Consider the following 19,946-nt stretch of genomic DNA (forward strand, 5'->3'; position numbering starts at 1 on the left):
GTAAACCCTCTAAAAAGAGGAAATAATCCAGATTTCCTTCTTGTGTACCTATCACATTTCCAAACCAGGTCAATTTGTATTTTTACCACAGATTCCATTCAGAAACATAATTTTGGCCTTGTGGACACATCATCCCTAATATTATATATCTCTATTATATATTAATATCTCTGTAAGGAAAAGAGGAAATTGGCAGTGTAGAATCTGACCTGATCTTAGGCACCCAATTCAGTTGTCTAAACACATGTTTAGTGTGACCTAGAGCACTCTTCCCTTGAAATGGCATCCTGTGTGGGTATCCCAAATCACCTAAGATATATCAAATGGTGCCTATGTCTTAGTCCTGTGTTAAGATTTCTGCATTAGGGTATCTCTCCAGAGGTGTTCACTTGATGCTGAGAAGCACAGTTTCCCCATGGATAACAGAGCTGTTCTGCTCTCAAGCTGCACATCTGCATTTTGCTCTCAGGGCTGTGTTGGAACAGCAGGAAATCTTGGCAAGGAACATAGTGGAAAAAAAAAAGGAACAGTGACATTGTATAGTGTCAGTCAATAGTTACATGGAAACATTGCTAGCCCTGAAACATTGCACCTGGAATGATTTCTGGTTCCTTTTCCATGGATAGGATTACTCCTTTTGGTTGTTCTGTCTGGCATATCACCTTTCAGATTGCTTAGACAGAGTAAACTAATGACATGACCATGCTGCAAGTAGGTTAGCAGTCAGCAGGGCATCACATAATTTCATTTGCTACCTGCACCAAGAACATATCTCTTCTTCAACTAAACATGTCTGGGACATAATACAGTCCCTAATTAGGTCCTTTATTAATTAAGAGCAGGTGTTAGGGGCCTGAAAGTAATATTGTGTTAGGGCTTTGATTAAACCCTTGTCTTCAGTAATTGCCACAGCAGCAAAGGAATTTTGTTGTGAAGATTACATGAATGTGCACGACAAAATATCTTAATGCAAAGACTATTTTTATGAGTTAATTTGAGTGATAATAATTTTAATCACATCTGAAATAAAAACAGAACTATTAATCAAGAATCCTGCTGACTGCTGTGCTAGATCTCAGAGGTAAAAAGCAGGCCTTTTTACCCATAGAGAAAGCAATGCAGGAGCTTAGCAAGTGACAGAGTTCTTCTCATGAGGGAATAATTTTCTGTTCTCTGTTAAAATGCACAGGAAACCATTCCCTGAGAATTCTTCCATTTCTCACTCATCGTTTTAGTATCTCACCAATTATATGGATAAACTCTCAATTTCATTGTCAGTAAACTTAGCCCTGGTCCAGCCTTTATGAGCAGCCACTGATTCCCCATGCAGGTGCCCAGGATGAAAGTCACAGGCCAATGATACCATATTTTCCCCTTCTCTTTTCTATCTGGACTGTTGCAGTCTGGTGAATAGATCTAATCTCATTGATAAATAGAGATGGTTCCAGTTCTATTTCTACCACTCAGGGAGCTCAGGAGGGCTGCACACTCCTGAAAACTGCCTGCAGTATATGTGTTAAAATTCTCTCTGCTAGGTAACTTTGACAGTACTTTTTCATCCTTTCTCGTTTTGAAGTTTTTTAAAGCTCTTCTTTGGTCTATGCTTTGTCTCCTTTCTTAGTTCCTCTTGGGCTCATTGCAGAACATGATACCACCTGCCAAAGCTTCCTTACAAACTACTTAGCAGAATATCCAATTTCTCCTGACTTTCTCTTTGCTTACTAGGTTTTCTTTGCCTCTACCTAGCAATAGCTACATTGAGGATCTGCCTTTTCTTCTCCTTTTTATCTTGTCCCCTCCTCAGCTCCTGTTCCAAAATTAACTGGTCAGAATACCTAAATAAATTCTTTTTCCTTCCTGTGTCCTTTCCATAAAAAAAAAAAAAAAAAATCCTTTCACCTCTGAATTCCTCAGTAAAACAGGCAGCTGAACTTCATTTATCTCTCTATAAAATCCCTAACCAGACAAGTCTCCTCAGTTAATGTCACCACCACCTTTCGTTCTCTGTCCAATGTTTGCTTCTGAGCTGTGTGCTTCACATTTAACTGGCCACTGTTTTATCCTTTTAATTCATTGAGTCCATTCAACCAACACCTTCAAAGCAACACCTTTATCTGTTTGTATTTAGACCACTATTTTCCAGAACAGTTGCAGATATTTTCATACTTCTTTCTTCTACAGAACTAAAGCATTTTCTACTTTCAAATACACAGGTTCAGATTTGTGCTTTTATGGATGTTTATACTTGAGTATTGCTTTCAGTCTCTGTCTCATTAGATCATTCAGACAAGGTGAAGGGTAAGAAAGCAAACCAGACAATTGTAATATGAGCAAAAAAGAAAAAAATCAGAGACCTACTGGAAGCAAAATAATTACTGAATTTGATAATTTAGGATGACATACTTGCCATTTGGAAACTGATAGTTTAAATGTTTTGAAGTTTTCTCTAGTAGCTGATTTTACCTCATCAAAGTCTGCAATGATTTCATTCAGCAAGCGCAGACATTCTACTCCTTGGTTATTCATCTCAGTCTGGGAATAAAAGTCAGCAAATCCAGGAATAGAAGCAAACATCACACCAACAGCATCATAGGACTGAGAGTATAATTCCTAAAAAATCAAGGAGGAAAAATGAATTGATGTGGCAACATAGGGGAGAAAATGTAATTGGCAGCAATTAGAATAGTTTTGTTACTTTTTCCATGCAGAATACCTTAATATCTGATGTTGGCATTAGTATACTAAAGGTTAGCCAGGTTCAACAGGAGGAGGCTGATGGGTCTTAAAGTTTTTATTGCAGATTTTTATGCAGGGTTTTCCCATTCTTTGAAAGCCTGCTCTTTCTGCTTCTCAGGTCAAGGAGCTACACCAGCAAAAGTGAAATAGAAATTTTCCTTTTTGATTTCTTGGGGGAATGAGTTAAAGAAAATGCAGGGTTTATTGCCAAGTACGAATACCAGTTATCACATTTTCTGGTGGATAATTTGTACTTCACACTACTGCAGCTCTTTACAAGTTTGTTTATTCACAAGTTTTCAGAAAACCCTTACTCTCTGGTAAACTCTGGTTCTCCTAAGGTGGCTGTGGAGATCTTTGGTTTCCTGGCTCTGGGAGATGTTCTTGCTCTTAGGGTTCGAAAGGAGGGAGAAACAGAAGTGGGGGTGGTAAGAGTTTCTGGGGAGGACAGAAAGCAGCATATAAGGGATCAGTCACAGGAGGCTATTAGGATAAAGTATGCCCTAGAATATGCTCCCACTTCTGTTATTCATATAATTCACTCTGGTACTGAATAACAGGTTTATTTATGGAGGGGCTTGTGCCACTGCATATGTGAAAATGTGGACAGTTCTTCTCTGAACTAAAGCTAATTTTTAAGAACAAAACTAATTTCAACTTTAAAAATTCCAGGGAGTGCTACCACAACTCCTGGTACGCTTTTCTTTTGGCTAATATACCACCATCATAGGCATTCTCCTTTGATTTTTTTTTTCCCCCTAGCTTCAGCTTCTGTAGTTTTACCTAATGGTGGACACTTCCATTTCTGTTTATGAACATTTCTTATGTCTTATGACCTGAAGTACTTTTTCTCAATGTTTTTGTTAGAGGTTTTAAGAAATTTTAGTGGTTTGGTTTCATGATAAAAAGAATTACTGCTGGTTGCCATACACTTGACATGAACACTTCAGGCCCTTCTTTCTTCATCCTGCTTCTCCCTAGAAAAGCATCCTGAACCTCTGCTCTGCTCTTTGATATGCTGCTAATGCTTCTACTTACACAGGCTCTTTAGCAATGTGTCTTACAGTAAAAGTGGGGAAATTCTTCTGGTTTCCAAAGCCACTGCAATACTTTGATTGACAAAACACGATTGATTCCCTTCCTGCCCTAACTCTTTCTTTCACTGAAGAACATCTTCAGGCTGATGGAAGCCATACTCTAAGAACACTTTCATGTGTATGGAAAAGCTAATACACACATTAGTTTGTGGATGCTTATGAAAGATTTGACAGTGTGTGCTAGCAGCAAAACACACAGCCGTACTCTTTCCTTGGATCATGAAGATAGAAAACAACTGACTGAGCCTTCAGTTGCTCCATTTTTCTATTTTTGGTAAGAAGCATCAGGACAGAAATAATACATCCATGAGAAACTGCTACAGCACACATTTGGAAATTCATTTTTTTGAGACCAGAGAAATTAACTTAATGGCCAGACATGAACTGCAGGATTGATTGCATTGAAATCTGGTAGATCTTACTGTCTGCCAGCTCATGCATAAATCATCCCCAAGTATAGTTACTCTGGAAATTGCCTTACGAAAAGCAGGGGTGGTGGAATTTAATTCAGTGGCAAATTATTGAAGCATCAGCAGTGATCCATGGGGCATCTGCTTGCTTCTGAAGATTATTATACATGTGACTGTACGTGAATGAGAGTGTAAGCTGGGAAACTTATTCCCTGAAAATCCATAATGCTGATGTGCCAGAACACACTCTTGGCTGGTATTGAGGTCTGCTACATTTGCAATGAAACATTTTAACCTGGTTGCTTTCACACTCACATTTTCTCACATGCATAGCAGGCTTTCTATGGCACTTTCATACCCGCAGAGTGTAAAATTTCTCAAGAGTGATTTCTAAAGTGCCTTCTCTTGTAGCTTCTCACTGTGTCATCCTTCCCTAGGTGATACTTGTAATCAGAACACAATGATTCCTCATTGTGCAGTCTAATTCATCTGGCTACATCCATTTCCAAAATGTACAACAGAAAATTGTAGCCTTACTTCCTTTTTGCGGCATAATGAATAGATATGTCAGTGAATGTTGCAAGATGAATAGGACTGCAATGTGAATCTTGCAATGTTCCTTCCCATTATAAAAGATAATTCCAACATTACATGAGCAAACTGCAGTTTCATCATACATTATATACATTGTACACATCATTATATACATATAATATGATAATATGCATTTACTTTGTTTCAAAAAAAGGAATAAGTGACTTACTGCTGCTTTCAGAAGCAAATTCTGGACTTTCCTTTATTCCTCTTCAAACTCTGTTTTAGGACTATTCAGAGACTCCATTATCATGTTTTTCTTTGTATATTGCAAACACTTTTTAAGAACATAGCCACAAACTATGTCTCTGAAATGGGTGTTTTGTTATCTGCCACAAACAGGCAATTCAGGGGCAATATGAAATGGAAAAAATGTTCTCTTGTGTCTGAAGATATGAGAGCCTCAGGTCTGTTGCAGCTTGTTCCTGCCACAGTCACTGTCCAGGCTCTAATAATACTTCTACAACACTGGGTTATCATAATCTTGAACAGACGTTCTGTTAAATTCACGTATCGTTTTTATGAATACTAGATTTTCATAGACTCATAGGTTGGAACAGACTTCTGAATGTAATTTAATACAGTTTGCTTTCAAAGCAGGACCAATTAGATCAAATCTTTCACAGCCTTTTTCAGTTGAGGTTTGAGCCCAGCTCTGCCTTCACAGAATTACAGAATCACAGAATTGCTGTGGTTGGAAGGGACCTCTGGAGGTCATCCAGGCCAACCCCCCTGCCCAGGCAGGGTCACCTAGAGCAGATGACACAGGAATGCATCCAGGTGGGGTTTGAATGTCTCCAGAGAGGGAGACTCCATGACCTCTGTGAGCAGCCTGTTCCAGGACTCTACCACCCTCAGTGTAAAGAAGTTCTTCCTCATGTTGAGGTGGAACATTTTGTGTTTTAATTTATGGCCATTGATCCTTGTCCTGTTCCTGGGCACCACTGAAAAGAGCCTGGAACCATCCTATTGGTACCTGCCTTGGAGATATTTAAATGCATTAATGTGATCCCTTCTCAGTCTTTTCTTCCCAGGTCTCTCCTCATGAGAGAGATACTCCAGACCCCTAATAAAGTCTTCTTTATAAACGCTCATTAGGTTCTTGAAGACAGCAATTTCAGCCTTTTCTTCTTAAAGTTGTATGGTCCCACGTCTCTCAGCCTTTCCTCACACATTATGTACCCCAATCTCCCAGTCATTTTGGTGACTTTCTGCTAGACTTGCTCTATGTGTGTCTCCTACTGGTGAGTCTGAACATGGAAACATCACTCCAGATGTGGTCCTGGAACCTTTACTTTAAAACATGATTATTTTTCAGTGTTGATCAGATACCAGATACTGGCAGTATTTGTGCAATGAATCCTATCAAGAACCAAGCTTCAATAATTTCCTGCCAGATCTACTTTTCTTTTACTAATTAGACAAAAATATCAAAAAACTGGCACATACTTCATTATCCCGATCCTTTTCCAGGAAGTGACGGGCAACATGACTGGGTAAAATATTCCTTAGCATGTTTTCATTGTGCTCCCTTAGCTCCTTCATTTCATTGATTTCTTCTTTTGCTTGAACACGCCACAGAAAATCCAGCCTTGCTGTGTATTCAAGCTGTAGTTTCAGAAAGGAAAAAGAGGCAAAAATAAAACCTGACAAGATAGGAGTAGAGATTGTATTGCTATCCTGGCAGGCTGCTCCTGCCATGTAACCACCTTCAGTGCTGCTGAAGATCTCTGAAACAATTTGATTTTCTTGCCAGAAAAAGAGATTATTTCTTTGCCTTATGTACAGTGACATTTTCAGACTAATCTTGGGCAAAATAATATTTTTCATATTGCCGCTATGGTCAGTGGTTATAAACTGTCACCAAATTATTTTCCCTTTAAACACCTCGTCATTAGTCAGGTAATGGAGTCAGACAGGAGATAAGGTATTGGCAGGTATTGATATGAAATAAATGTGTTCCCCTTTTCATAAGTGTTTTCAAATTAAATGAGAAAATAGCACAAGAGTAACTCCAAAGTCTTGGCAGGGACATCCTTCTCAAGTATGACCACCTGTGAGCAAACTCTATATAACAGCCCAATGTACTCCCAAAGAGGACTTCCAAATCTGTGGCACCAAAATGATATACTGTTGAAACATGCAGTTATTTGCAAATTTAGTCTTCTAAAAAATAGTGGAAAACATGCTATTTGTTATCCCCTAGAATACTCTGTCCCTGATTTTGGCATCAGAGTCTACAATCGCAGTTTAGCGCATGCAAAATCTCAGTGCCTGATACCCTCAGCTAAAAACTGAAGTGAAGTGATTTCCAGTGCAGTGTGTGTGCAGAACAAAAGCTGTGCACAGCTGAGCTTATACATGCATACATATATATGCATTGTTTATATATATAAATTCATATTCATTTCAACATGAATGGCAACTGTCTGCTAGCTGAAGCAGGAACATGTTGAAGCATCGTGCCTGAGAGGCACATGTGTCAGCACATGGACAGGCCCAACACTGCCAGAGATTTTGTGTGCATTGCACTGAAGCAGTGTTTTAAGCAGATTTTGAGGCAGCTGATCCTGTAGCTTGCTCAAGGGGTGACTTATTAAACTACAGCATTATTGAAAATGATGGAAATATATATACAGTCAGTAAACCGAAAGAGAAAATATATTTGTGAGGTCTGAGATGCTCCAACCAGAGATAATAACACCCAGCAGAGAAGTGTATTATATCAGAAAACAGATACATTTTACAATTTTGAGAGACATCAAATGGTTTACCAAAAGGTGCTGGGATTAAGGAATTTTTTGAAATATAATTCATATACCAAACTGAAATAAAGGGGCAGCCTGCAGTGGGTGGGAAGGACTGAGGGGGTTCAGGCATTGTTTAGTGACTCATCTTGGTCACAGTTTTAGTAAGCTGCAGTCATGAATGGCAGACTCCTCAGGAGAAAAAAAAGCAAAGCACTTTGCAAGAGACCTTTTATGTTGGCTCTAGGGAGCTTTCCTTCCTAAAAGCTGAAAGTGACCATGGTTTAGTATAAACTTCCAAAGTCTGTATGCAACGTGGCAGTGCTTTACTTGCCCTCTGTTCACATCTTTATAAACAATCTCTTTTCTACTAATATGTTCATCTTCTGTCTTGTGACCATTAATTCCCTGAATTAATGGCAACAAAAAAACCTGCCAGGAAAAAGTATTTTAAACAACTTTTTCACCATTTTTCAGCTTCCTTTGCCCTTCCTTTTGTGCTAGAAGACAGAGCCCATACCAGATAATTGACTTTTATCTCTATCAACTAACTGAGAAGAAAACATTAACTATAAATTTGCAAGGACTTCTAAAGGTATTTTAAAGATTAACTTCAAATAGGAGCTGCTGCTGGATTTTGAGTTCTTTGATGCTTCAAGACATTTAATGCTACTACAATAAGAGCTTTGCAAAAAATGGTGGTACAGTTTTTCAAAGCTGATTTTTTATGCTGCTCTACAGGGAAATGTCACATCTCTAAGCCTAGCTCAGAATAGCAGCAGCTAATCTTTACATTTTAGATAACATCATTCTGGTTATTTATGATCACATTTTAGCATGAAATACTTTTCTTTCATCATCAGTGGACTACCAAGATCACACTGTCAGCTCAGAAATAAAGGAGTGCTACATATGAGGTTTGAAAATAGAAAATATTAAGAAGATGCTTTGCTAAGTTCTTTTATTTGCTAAAACTAACAAAATTATAGGGTTGAGTTCTAGGTTTGTTGTCTGATTGTCTAAAGAAATATTCCTGGACATAAATCCCAAAATGTCCATATTCTCCTGCCTTGATATGTAGCTTTAGGAAACACCTCGAATTCCAATAGCTAGTGAAGAAAAGAGAGATGTATTGCACAGAGAGCCCAACATTATTATGTCCTCTACATGCTGCAGAACCCAACCACTCTGCAGACAATTGCCACATGCAATTAAATTAAATCTAATAAGATCATGTCACACACCTTTTTCTCAAATTTAATTTCAAATTTTGGGTGCAAAATTTGGGATTAACTTTAAATCACAATGCATAAGGAACAATAGTTAATTATTCAGAAATTGAAGGTCCATACATTTAATCTTACAAAAAGAATATCTTTCACTCAATCCACCTAGAATGAGGCAAGTTTTAAACTATTCCACTTCAGAATACTTTTGCATGTTGTGAGATGGGAAGATGTGCTGCAGGACAGCTTTATTGGACTGAATGTGCCCCTCAATTCTCACTGTTGAAGAGGTTTTTTTAATATGCTCTGAATGAAACTTTCATATATATATTAAGTTGGCAACCATATAGAGATCTTTAGGTTAACTTTATAACAGGAAATTAAGCAATACAATGAAATGTTCCTGGACACCACCGTTGGATGCTGTTAAATTGACAGAGATTATGGGTCATTTGGGAGAACATGCAGGAGTTAGCACATCTCAGGGACCATTTCCAAAGGCCGTTTTAGTGCAGCCACCCTGTTTTATGGAACAAGAAAGGTTAATAAAGTGGAAAACAACTTGTGCTCTGCTTAAAGGCTGCTGGGCTGGAAAATACTCTTAAACACCCCAGATCAGGCTTTTGTAGAAGACAGACATTTACACTCAGGATTGGGATCCTGAAGAGCATTGCCTGGCTTCTGCCTAATTCTTGCTCTCTCTAAACTCCTCCGGTGTTGTTTTTCTTAGTACCTTGGCTGATTCCCAAGCCTAAGATTTTTATCTTGACATATGTTAATAATCATTGGGAATACTGTAAGGCTTATCATAAATTTGGGTTGTTCAGTTCTTATTTGTTCCATATTTTTCCTAAAATATATTTTGATAAAGATATGTCACAGTGCATTGCTTTCCATCAAATTTAAACCTGCACATTGTGCAAAATGCATTTCATCCCTTGCTTGCTCTACTCACTCATACCTCATTTCCTCAAAAAGAAGATAAACAGTAGGAAAATTAATAGAATATTTAGGTGTTGGCTTCTTTTTGCTCTCCTGTGGAAGGAATGGAGGCTGTAACTTTTGGGAAAGCTTAGAAAGTTAGAGTGTATAACACCGTCCTACTCATCACAGCATCATTCCTCTCTTACTGCCTCACTCTGGGAGGATTGAGAAATGCTGGTATTCCTCAGTCTAATGGTGTTGAGGGTGAAACCTTTAGGCAAGTCAACAATGTCTAAAGGCAACTGTGCTTGGTACTTGCTTTAATAGAGCAGCCCCCTTGCTTTTTGTGATCAGAAACTGCCTCAATTCAGCATGTTTGACACCCAGAGCTTGAGAACCAGAAATGCTGTAGAGAAAACACCCTGCTTTTGATGGCTTTTATTCAATGCATTTGTTATTTTAAATCTAAAATTGTCACAGTTCTCTCTCCCTGTGCATCGTGTATGTATTCCTGTGACACCCAGTTGCTCAATTCCTCATTGAGGATATCAATCCTAAAGGTTTGAGGCCACTAAATCCTGGTTAAGATCTAGGTCCATGTAAAATGATTCTTGTAAGTGGTCCATGACACAGATGAGTTAGTACTGGTGGTTAACCCAGATTTTCCTCATTTCGTTGAGCCTGTTGTTTTTTCTCTATAAACATAATAAGCTATTTCACTGTAGTTTCATTATTTACTGGTTTTTATTCCCTTTCTTTATTTTGGGTTTGACTACTCAAGTACACTGAAGCTGTCACGTCCCTCCAGAACTGCACGTGTCTAAAATAATGGCATCCGGTTTGTTCCTTCAATTCAAAAATGCAATGTAATTTGAGTACTGCTGAATAGAATGTTGCACATGTTCTTTAAGAGTGCTAGGCAGTGTCAGATGTGGGCTTTCTTTAATCAGATTCTGCATATGGTTTATTAAATTGTGAAAGGTCATATGCTCAAGAGGGTAAAAAGGCAGTTGGTATTTTAAAAGTAATTGTTGTCACATCTTGTAATAGCAAGGACAAAGGGAAAGGTTGAAGAAAATGTTTACCTGTTGGCCATGATAAAACACAGCTAAAAGGAACATTGCCATGAGTAGTAAAGATGCCTCTTTTGTGCCCAGGAAGTCTGTGCTGGAAAAAAAAAAATCCAAAGTAAAATACAGTTATTTATTTGTCAATGTTGTAATTGTTCAGAAATTTCATTTAATAAGTGGTAGTTTTTGTTGCCCTTTAAAATATCCCCTGTATTTGAAAATGTAATTTAGCAGTAATTAGTTAAGAGGAGTGTAATTGGAGAGCTCCCTGTTTGGTGACACGTCTTAAGTAACTAAATTGTAGCCTACAGGAGGTACACAGGAGGTGATGAGCTTTCACTTCCAAGCGTGATATGCAAGCTGTGTGTCAGTCAGTCTCTTCCTGGGAGCTTGGTAAACAGCCCCTGTGGAGTGCAGGAGGTGGCATCCTGAGGGGGAAGGGTTGAGGGAGAGCTGACAAAGGGAAACTTCCAGGCTGTGAAAGTAAAAGCCCAGTGAATAAGGCTAGAGATAAACGATGAACTCCAAGGCAGGAGCTGAAATTAAACATCCCCATATTGTGAGAAGGGTTTGGAGATGACAGGAACGAAGTGTGGATTAAAAGAGGATCAAAAAAAAATGGCAAACGGTAGCTAGGACTGGCTTTACTGAGCTACAAAGTGGAGACCAGAGAGGCCTGTGACAAGGGAGGTAAAGGAAACCCTTGCAGACCACAGGAAGCAAAGATGAGCCAAGCAGGTACTGGCTGTATGAAATCAATGAGGTGCTCTGTATGAAGCACAAAGAAAATGTAACAAAATAAGGTGAAAGGGGTTCAAAGCAGTAACAGGGGGTTTCAAATATGGAGAAATCACAGTTATGTGAAAAGATTAATAAAAACTGATGAAAGTATCTTTGTATGCCAGGGTTTTTTTAAAAAAACATGTTTTCCAGGGAGAAGACAAAAGAAGTTGGGGAACTGACAGAGTCAAACTTATAGTAAAACAAAAGAGAGAAAAAATTAAATTTGGAGATGAATTGAACAAGGATACTTGTCAATTATTTTGTTTAAGGGAGATGAGAAAAGGAAGTTGTTATGTGATGATAAAACCTTGAAAATTTGAAAAAAAAAAAAAATTAGTAAATGATGACCAGAAGTTGGAAGAGATTTTGGGACAATCTTTAATCTACCTTGAGATCTAAAAACAAACCAAAGTCCAGACACTCGATCTGTTTTCTGTAGTAATTTTTAAAGAAGTATTGGATGATATTTTTCAGAGAAGGACTCCCATGACAGAGAAATTGGAGAAAGAAAGAGCAGAACTTGCTGGAGACTAAACCAAAAGGAAACTTTCTTGTGAGAGAGATAACTGAACTGACTTTGTGGTCTTGATTAATTTACTGTGCTGGAAATATGCTGCTATGGGCTGAGTCATCAATACAGAGCAAGAGCAAGCAGGAAGCATCCTTGTCATCTGCAAATATGCTGGAATTAAAATGTTTCCTATTTTGAAGTTGTCTGAAATACGACCTTCAAAAGAATGCATTCCAAAAGGACCCCTTGTACACTGGCTAAAGGCAAGAGCCTTAAAGGTCTTAGTTATGAACTCATCTGTTATTGTATATTGTGGTGTTGTAGGTATAGCCACCATAGCTGGATGAGTTTTTTAGGGAGTTGCAAACCCTTTTATTCAGCTGGTTTATATAGCAAGAAACCAAAAAAAAATTCAGGGTACACAGTCTTGAACTTTATTCTCCTTAATATCAGAGCTTAAGTTCATACCCTTGTCGTGAGAGAGGAGCATCTCGGCTGATTTCCCTATGTCCTGGGCTGTTGGCTACTCCAGAGATTATTCCTGTCTCTTTCTTGCTTTTCTGTGATAACAGTCACAAAAGAGTTTCACTGACATGGGGAATAGAGGCTACTCTGGATTCTTCAAAACTGTCACACAAAAGAGAATCTTTGCCATGCCTGGTTAGTGACAATTATCATGATTTCTACTTCTAGTTACTTAGCCAAAGTGTTGCTTACTGCCATTTGTCAGATTTCCTGGGGTCTGCTCTGAATATATGATATGTCTGTAGGATGATAACTAGTATTAGAAAAAGGAATTACACCCCAAATCTCTGGTACCTTGCTACTGTAGGAAGCGAGCAAGGAAAGATATGCATGCAGAGCCTCGCTATGTGTAAGGAAGTGGCTGTTGTGAGAATTAATTGCTTTTCTCTGACTCTGAACATCTTCATCTGGCACGTACTTACAAGCACAAGCAACTGCAATACCACGTTGGTGAAGATTTAAAGACTGAAGAGGTGTTTTCCTGAATGAGCTAATTTACTGCTCCTCTAGATTCAGTTATTGCAACACTCATAACATCTCTGACTCTGCAAGTTATTGTGGTTCTTCTGTCCTTCTCTTCAGTTACTCTTGCTAGGAAGGAAGCCTGGGAGGTGCAGGAGGAGGAGTGTGTCCTTCAAACACTCTCCTAAAAAACAGGATCACTCCCGTGTTTCTTATATATTTCACAACTTCACATTATCTGTTTGGATTTTATTCTAAAAAATCAATTGCTTACTCCTGTTTTCTTAAATTGGGGGGAATTTTTTGATGGATATCTCTGGAGCTTTCAAGAATAGAAACATTCAAGGTATGTGCATTGCAATGCATATTTTTAGTCAACATTGATAGATTGTAGGAGACATAAAAAAGAAACCCTGCCCAATATTTAAACGTCCTCACAAAATGAACACTTTAATAAAAAGGCTTGAGAAAGAAACACATTATAAGCAACTTTTAATTAGTCATTGCCTGTAGCAACTATCACTCCATATTTAACTGTGGTGCTCTCCAATACACTCATCCTCTGGCAAGACTTGAACCATCACCTTAAGAAAAAGCAGTTTCTGAAGGGGGCTGTGAACACTTACTCTCCGTTGTGGTTAAAGTTGTCATATTGCAGAAAAAGGGAAGCATAAATGGTCTCAGTCAGCAGAGAGTAGATTGCAATCATGATGAGAAGTACTGCCAGCTTCAGGACAGAGTTGAGACGAAGAAAAACTGCACAAGTCACCATTGCCAGCACACCAGTGAAGACAAAATACTGAACAGAAAACAGCACTGGTTAATTTTGGGGATCAGAGATAAGCATCTATGTAAATTATCAAGTGACCAGAAGTATAGAAAGATTGCTTTGGATTTCAGTGCTCAGCTAAGTCCTCTTAGGGTCCAGGGCACTTTGAAAATAAGCATTTTGCTAAAATAGAATGTGAAATTACAAATTCTCTATTTTTTCATGGCACCTCCACATCAACAGAAATCCTTTTCTGAGTCTTTATGGCATTTTCCCTTCATTATGAGGGAAATGGCATCCTCTGTAATTAAAAGAGGAAAGGAAGAGATGCTGCATGCATTAGTTTGCTAATAAAAAGTTAACTGGGAGAAAACAGTTTATATTCCTTTGGATTCTGAATTTCCACAAGACTCACATTAATCAGGACGGAAGAATAATTTTTCTGCTTTAATTTTTCCCATGCTATTGAAGAGAGCATAAAGCCACAGGTTTGGGCATTTTTTTCTATTTTTTTTTTTTTTTTTTAATTTTTAATATTGCAGGTCTAGCTTGGTTACATTACTCTCTTAAAATGTGATGCCTGGAAGTTTTATTTGTATCTCATTTTCTAATCTCTTCATTGTCTTATTTTTCTCAATGATTAGTCATCTGCCAAATGCAATCCATGCAGCTGATACTGGATAGAGAGAGACAATCATGGTCATGAGCTCTTCAGATTTAAAATAGCAACATCAACACCCACAGTCCAAACGTAGTTTAAATTAACTCTGATCACACAGCTTTAGGAGTGATCGTATTCATTTTTCTGAGTACAGTTTTTCTTTAGTATAGCTTCTCTGTAGGAAAGTCTGCATCCCTGCTGTTTAGAGCATACTGCTGGCACTATCATGACACTGCCATATGACTTTCTAAGCAACATACTTCTCTTATCTACACATGACCAACACATTGATTTTGTTGCCTGCTTGCTCATCTTAGAGAGGATTTCTATCTCTTTTTTTCTCCAAAAGCAAACGTAAAATAACCACAGCAATCTAACTGCTGTTTTTGCCATGTGAGAAATTTTGCTCTCCATTAGATTCATACAAATTAGGTAGTATGTTTTATTGCACTACGTTCATTGAATCATTGCTGGGTGTGTTTCCAGCATAAAGGCTCTATACAAAGTTCAAAAGTTCAATCTAGATTGCAATGCCCCATTTGATCATCAGGTTAATTCCTTTTGTAACCAGCCTCTGCTTTTTCTATCAGCCTGTGGTTAGATGGAAATGTTCCCTTCTTCACAGTGTTGAGCCCCTGACTCCACCAGAAGGTAGTGGTTTCCATAGAATCTTTGTGGATCCACGCTTCAGGTTCAAAAGTACCCTCAGAAATACCTCAGGACAGGAACAGATGTCCGTAAAAGAAGCAGAGGAATTGAAGGTCTGGTTCTTCAGGGCTATTGGTTTGTCAAAATCACACCATAGCTGTGAAGAAATAAAACAAAATCAGGGCTATATTGTGCACTGGTGACTAATTGCTTGTCTGCTTGGCTGGGTTCAGGGGTGGGACTGGCTGACCTGCTGCTCTCCTTGCCAGCTCCCCAGCTGGCACCAAGGACTGAATAAATGGACAGTAAGGAGACATACTGTGGAGATTGAATGGAAAAGGGGGAGCTATTTGTGCTGCAGACATTCAGCATCTTAACAGCCTCCCTATGCTCTCTTGTCAGAGCAGAAAGATGAGCTCCTCTGGGATTTCCAGAGGACTGATATTGGACTCTTAAGAATTACCTCTCAAAATGCTTAGATTTTGCTAAAAAATATAGAGAAAATTATTTAATTGGGAGCATAAAATCAGATTGAATGTGTGCCCTTTCTGCAAGCTGTTTTCATCTGCTATGGATAGTGTTATCCTTCTGGATATGGGACATCTATCCTTAATTTCAATGACATCACACAGAACTGGTTGTACCAAAACATAATGTGGTCCCAGAACAACAACGGTGGTGCTTAGAATGAAAGGGAATGAAAATTCATTCGTGAAACAGTAGTTCTGATAATATAATATTGCCTTTTGCTGTTATGACCTGCATTCATTTTAATGGTATTTCCAACCAAGAGTATTAAAGAAAAAAGCAGTGTCGAGTTGCAATTTATTATGGTCTTAGAATGCAGGAAAAGAATCATTAATTGTTTCATATTTTGACACTTCAAGTAGATGGAGTCTCCTGTTATATATATCAATTTACTCTGATTGTTTATAATAGGTCCTTTCATCAACCTGATGTGTACAAGCTAGTTACAGGTCTTTTTTTCCAACAGAGTTAGAGAATTTGTTTAATGAGGCCCAATTTATTTTCATTAAATTCTAATTAATTTTGAACTTGGGACTCTTTTGCTTGTTCTTTCAGCAATTCAGCCATCTCTGCAATGCAGTTGTATTACCTGGCTGGCTGTGCAATCTTCTGTGACACCAGAAAATTAATGGTACCTTCTGAAAGTTTATGAGGTGTACAGCACCTCTCTGCAGGGCAGAATCTCACAAGAAAAAGTACAGTGTTTTTTTAAAAGACTTTCAGGATCAGAAACTTAATTTTATAAAAAAAAGAATGCACTTAAGACTCATAAGACTCATTTGTCCTGCTGGTGAAACCAAAGCTGTATGGCTTTTCTTAGAAAGCATCTGAGTCTTAGACCCCTTGAACTGGCTGCATTTGAACTCAGTGGACACATAAAGCTGCAAGGCTGAGATGCATTAGCTGTTCTTAAATGCATGCAGGTCCCTCCTGAACAAACTATTTTTATGGGAGAACTTTGACATATAAAATAATGAGATTATATGAATGTTGTGATTTCCTATAGAGGCCAGGGCTCAGTGACTCAAGTCATTGTCCATCTAAATATATGACAGTACATATAACTGTTTACTGCTTTATTGAAAAGCACTGGTGTGACAGTAAAAAGTAATAATTTTCTTTTGATTGTTTTTGGATTAGCCAACCCAGAAGATTGCAGAAGACACAATCTTAAAAAAGCAATGCAGAAGAAGTCAGAGGAGATAACAAATTGGGTATGGATATCTTGTTTCAAGATCAAGACTAATTCTACCAAAATCTTTCCTGAAAGTTATTTGTTAGACATGATTTTAAAACCTCTAAATTCTAAAACACTGCTTAGTGTTTTATATTGTAATGCACCACTGTCCTTTTCTTCAGGAAGTTTTCAGCCCAATGGAGCTCCAGACATTTACTGTATATTTTTCTGTAATGATAGAAATGAGTGGCTGCATTTTTCTTCCTCTGACTTACTCTCCTATTAGTGATACTTTTGATCTATCAGTGAGACATTTACCACATTCTTGGTTCAGACTTCAGCACCTGTCAGGTTGTCTGACATTATAATCTGCCTAAATTATGCAAAGCTCTCTCATGTTGCTGAATACATCAGGATAATCAGGGTTCTACTGGAGTTTTAAAAATTATTATTTTAGTAATTTTTTAAATTTTTCTTAGTAATCTAAATAATAGTAGAACTGCAGGATGATCTGAGAATTTATGAGAGGAAGAATTTAATATCCATAAGCATTTTTAGGATTAACAGTCTTTAAGAAAGTATTTCAGCAAGTCAGAAAATTACAAATGGTCCTCAAAGGGTGGATGTGTCGAGCAGAAAGTAGAAAAAAGATCTTAAAAATAGATGATACTCATGAGGGAGAAATAATTAGATATTTCAGAAATACATAGATTAAGCAATGGATTGAATTTCCTGAAGCTGTGATGCTTTGCCTTTTTTATGTTATCTAAATCACAGCTGGCTTATAGACACAGTTAGCAAGTCCTGTAGCAAGCTTAATAACTCATAAATCATCTTTTCCTGTGTAATGTTCCTTGGTTCCCTATAAGCTTACAATATTGATGATGGCTCCAAGAAAATTAATGAGAATGGATGCAAATATAATGACATTCCTTGCCAGGTAGGTCTCATTAATCCAGCAGCAAGTTTTCCGGAGCATTAAGGGTAAACATTTGTAATCCTCTGCCGTAGTGATCAGCACAAGAGCAGAGTGCAGCATAATCAGGACAGAAAACTGAATGACCATTGGTATCACTCTGGGGAATAAAAAAAGAGAGAATCCAGCGTTAAATCTCAGTACAATGCCACAGCTAACAAAAATAAATGTGTAAACAGATAAGGCTAGGAAATTTGGTTGTCATAAATCTGGGACAATTAGTCTTAGATAAAAGCCCAGAGAGAGCAAAGTTTTGCCCCTGTCCCATAGGTCTGCCATTGCTTCCCACGGTTCCTTGCTGGGAAACTGGAAAAAGCCAGGGAAATAAATCATTTCCAGTGCCTCTATTTGTCTATGTAGAGTCCAAATGGCAGGAATGTATCTTCTTTTGTGACTCAGTCATCCCTTAAGGTTTTTTTAGAGCAATTCTGTTGAACCTGTAGGATCCTGATGCCATGTGTATATGAATTGGTTCCCACTCAGACTGGTTTGGAGGTGTTTAGTAGAGTATTGTTTTGTATACATCATCTCACAGGTGTCAAACTCATACTGAGGCTTATAGACTCTAAAGTGAGTACAATAATGCAGCCTGTTTCCTGGAGTAAGTCAGGATATAATAACTACAGAAATGCAAGATACCCCTCATTTTAGTTATTAGTGGGACAACTGCAGCTAATAATCTAGTTGGTTTCTAAAAAAGCAAAAGAACTGACCTACTGTTTTCATGGAAGTCTTTTAAAATAAAACATATGAAAAAGTGTTCCATTATCTAAATGTTTAAATGAAAATTTGTCCGGTGTACCCCATAAACTTTGTTCCTGCAAATGTGATCTTTAGTCAAATATTGATAAGTGCATACACAGAATAAGCAGTTCAATTTCTTTGACCATACCATTAAAACCCATAATTTATTTTAGCCTAATTTTAATATTATAGTGTTTAAATTTATTCCTTTTTCTTGCTTAAACATGGGACCTGAAGTCAATCAAGTAACCTACGTGGTTGGAAAATGCAGTAAATTGGTTTCTTTCACTGAGGAGAAAGAACTGAGTACTTCACACGTCAAGTTTTTTGGGTCCCCATTTGTGCCAGTCATTGCCTTTCTTTGTCTCTTTTCCCAAAGATCATACCCATGCAAAATAAAAGTAACTCCACTGCTTCTGTAACCTCTCCCCTCCTCACTCCATTTTCCCTTGCCTTTTTACTATAAGGAGAATAATTAAACTTGAAGATTTGAATTAAGTAATTAAAATTTCTAGTAACCCAGCTCTATAAAGTCTCACCATAATGTAATAGGTATGCAGACAAGGAGAAAAGGAAACCACACTGATACAATGGCAGGAGAGGATACATGGACATAGCAGGACAAGCTTGAGAATAAGTCTGTGTTGGAGCTGTCATTTCTCAGCTCTGACCATGTTTACAGCTAATGGATAGAGTCCAAAGTATTTGCATTAAGGAGACACCAAAGATGCACTGGGTATTTTATGTGAAAACTGAGTATATCTTACTCACAGTACTGATGTTAGTAGAAATTGCCTTGAGAAAATGGGATAAACCAAACTGCTTAGATTCAAAAGGAAGAGTTAGGGGTTTTTTAAGTAGGCATAAGACAGAGTATATGTGGGGAAATGTTGGTCGTGTTGGGGGAAAAGACATAAAAACATGGGAGGCACATGTGTCAAGATGAAAAAGATTTAGGTGCAGAACTGTACTCCTGTATGCTTTAGTCTGCTTAATTTTGCACATTGTCTTCACCAGAATGTTTGGATTTTTTATGACCTAATTCAGCTGTTACTATTGAGATTCATGTACATTAAATATGGTGGTGTTTTGAAGACAGTATTTGCTTGAAAAATATTCATTTTTGATCATCCAAACACACAATGACTCCTTTAATGTAACAGGACAGAATAACATGCGATTTGCTTCAAACTTTCTTCTCTATCACCCACTAAAATTAATCAAGCTAACAGAGAAGAATGATTAAGGTATAAGGTTTTTAAAACAAAATTTCAGCCTCAGAATAATTTACAGTAATGCAGCTGTTACTCTGAGAACCTCAAAATAAATGAGATTTGCAATGTAGGAGTCCAGAAAAG

The 19,946-nt window shown here is 37.8% G+C and overlaps 1 protein-coding gene across 1 annotated transcript in view; it reads right to left on the reverse strand.

The window, feature by feature from the left end:
- ADCY8 (adenylate cyclase 8) overlaps positions 1–19,946 on the reverse strand; it is a 122,164-nt gene that overhangs the window by 6,424 nt on the left and 95,794 nt on the right. Inside the window, 6 exon segments of the mRNA XM_069005492.1 lie at positions 2,464–2,610; positions 6,287–6,445; positions 10,820–10,901; positions 13,706–13,884; positions 15,231–15,320; positions 17,743–17,944. Coding sequence (XP_068861593.1) covers positions 2,464–2,610; positions 6,287–6,445; positions 10,820–10,901; positions 13,706–13,884; positions 15,231–15,320; positions 17,743–17,944 — 859 coding nt within the window.

This window comes from Aphelocoma coerulescens, chromosome 2, assembly GCF_041296385.1.
Source record: "Aphelocoma coerulescens isolate FSJ_1873_10779 chromosome 2, UR_Acoe_1.0, whole genome shotgun sequence".
NCBI classification, from domain to species: Eukaryota; Metazoa; Chordata; class Aves; order Passeriformes; family Corvidae; genus Aphelocoma; species Aphelocoma coerulescens.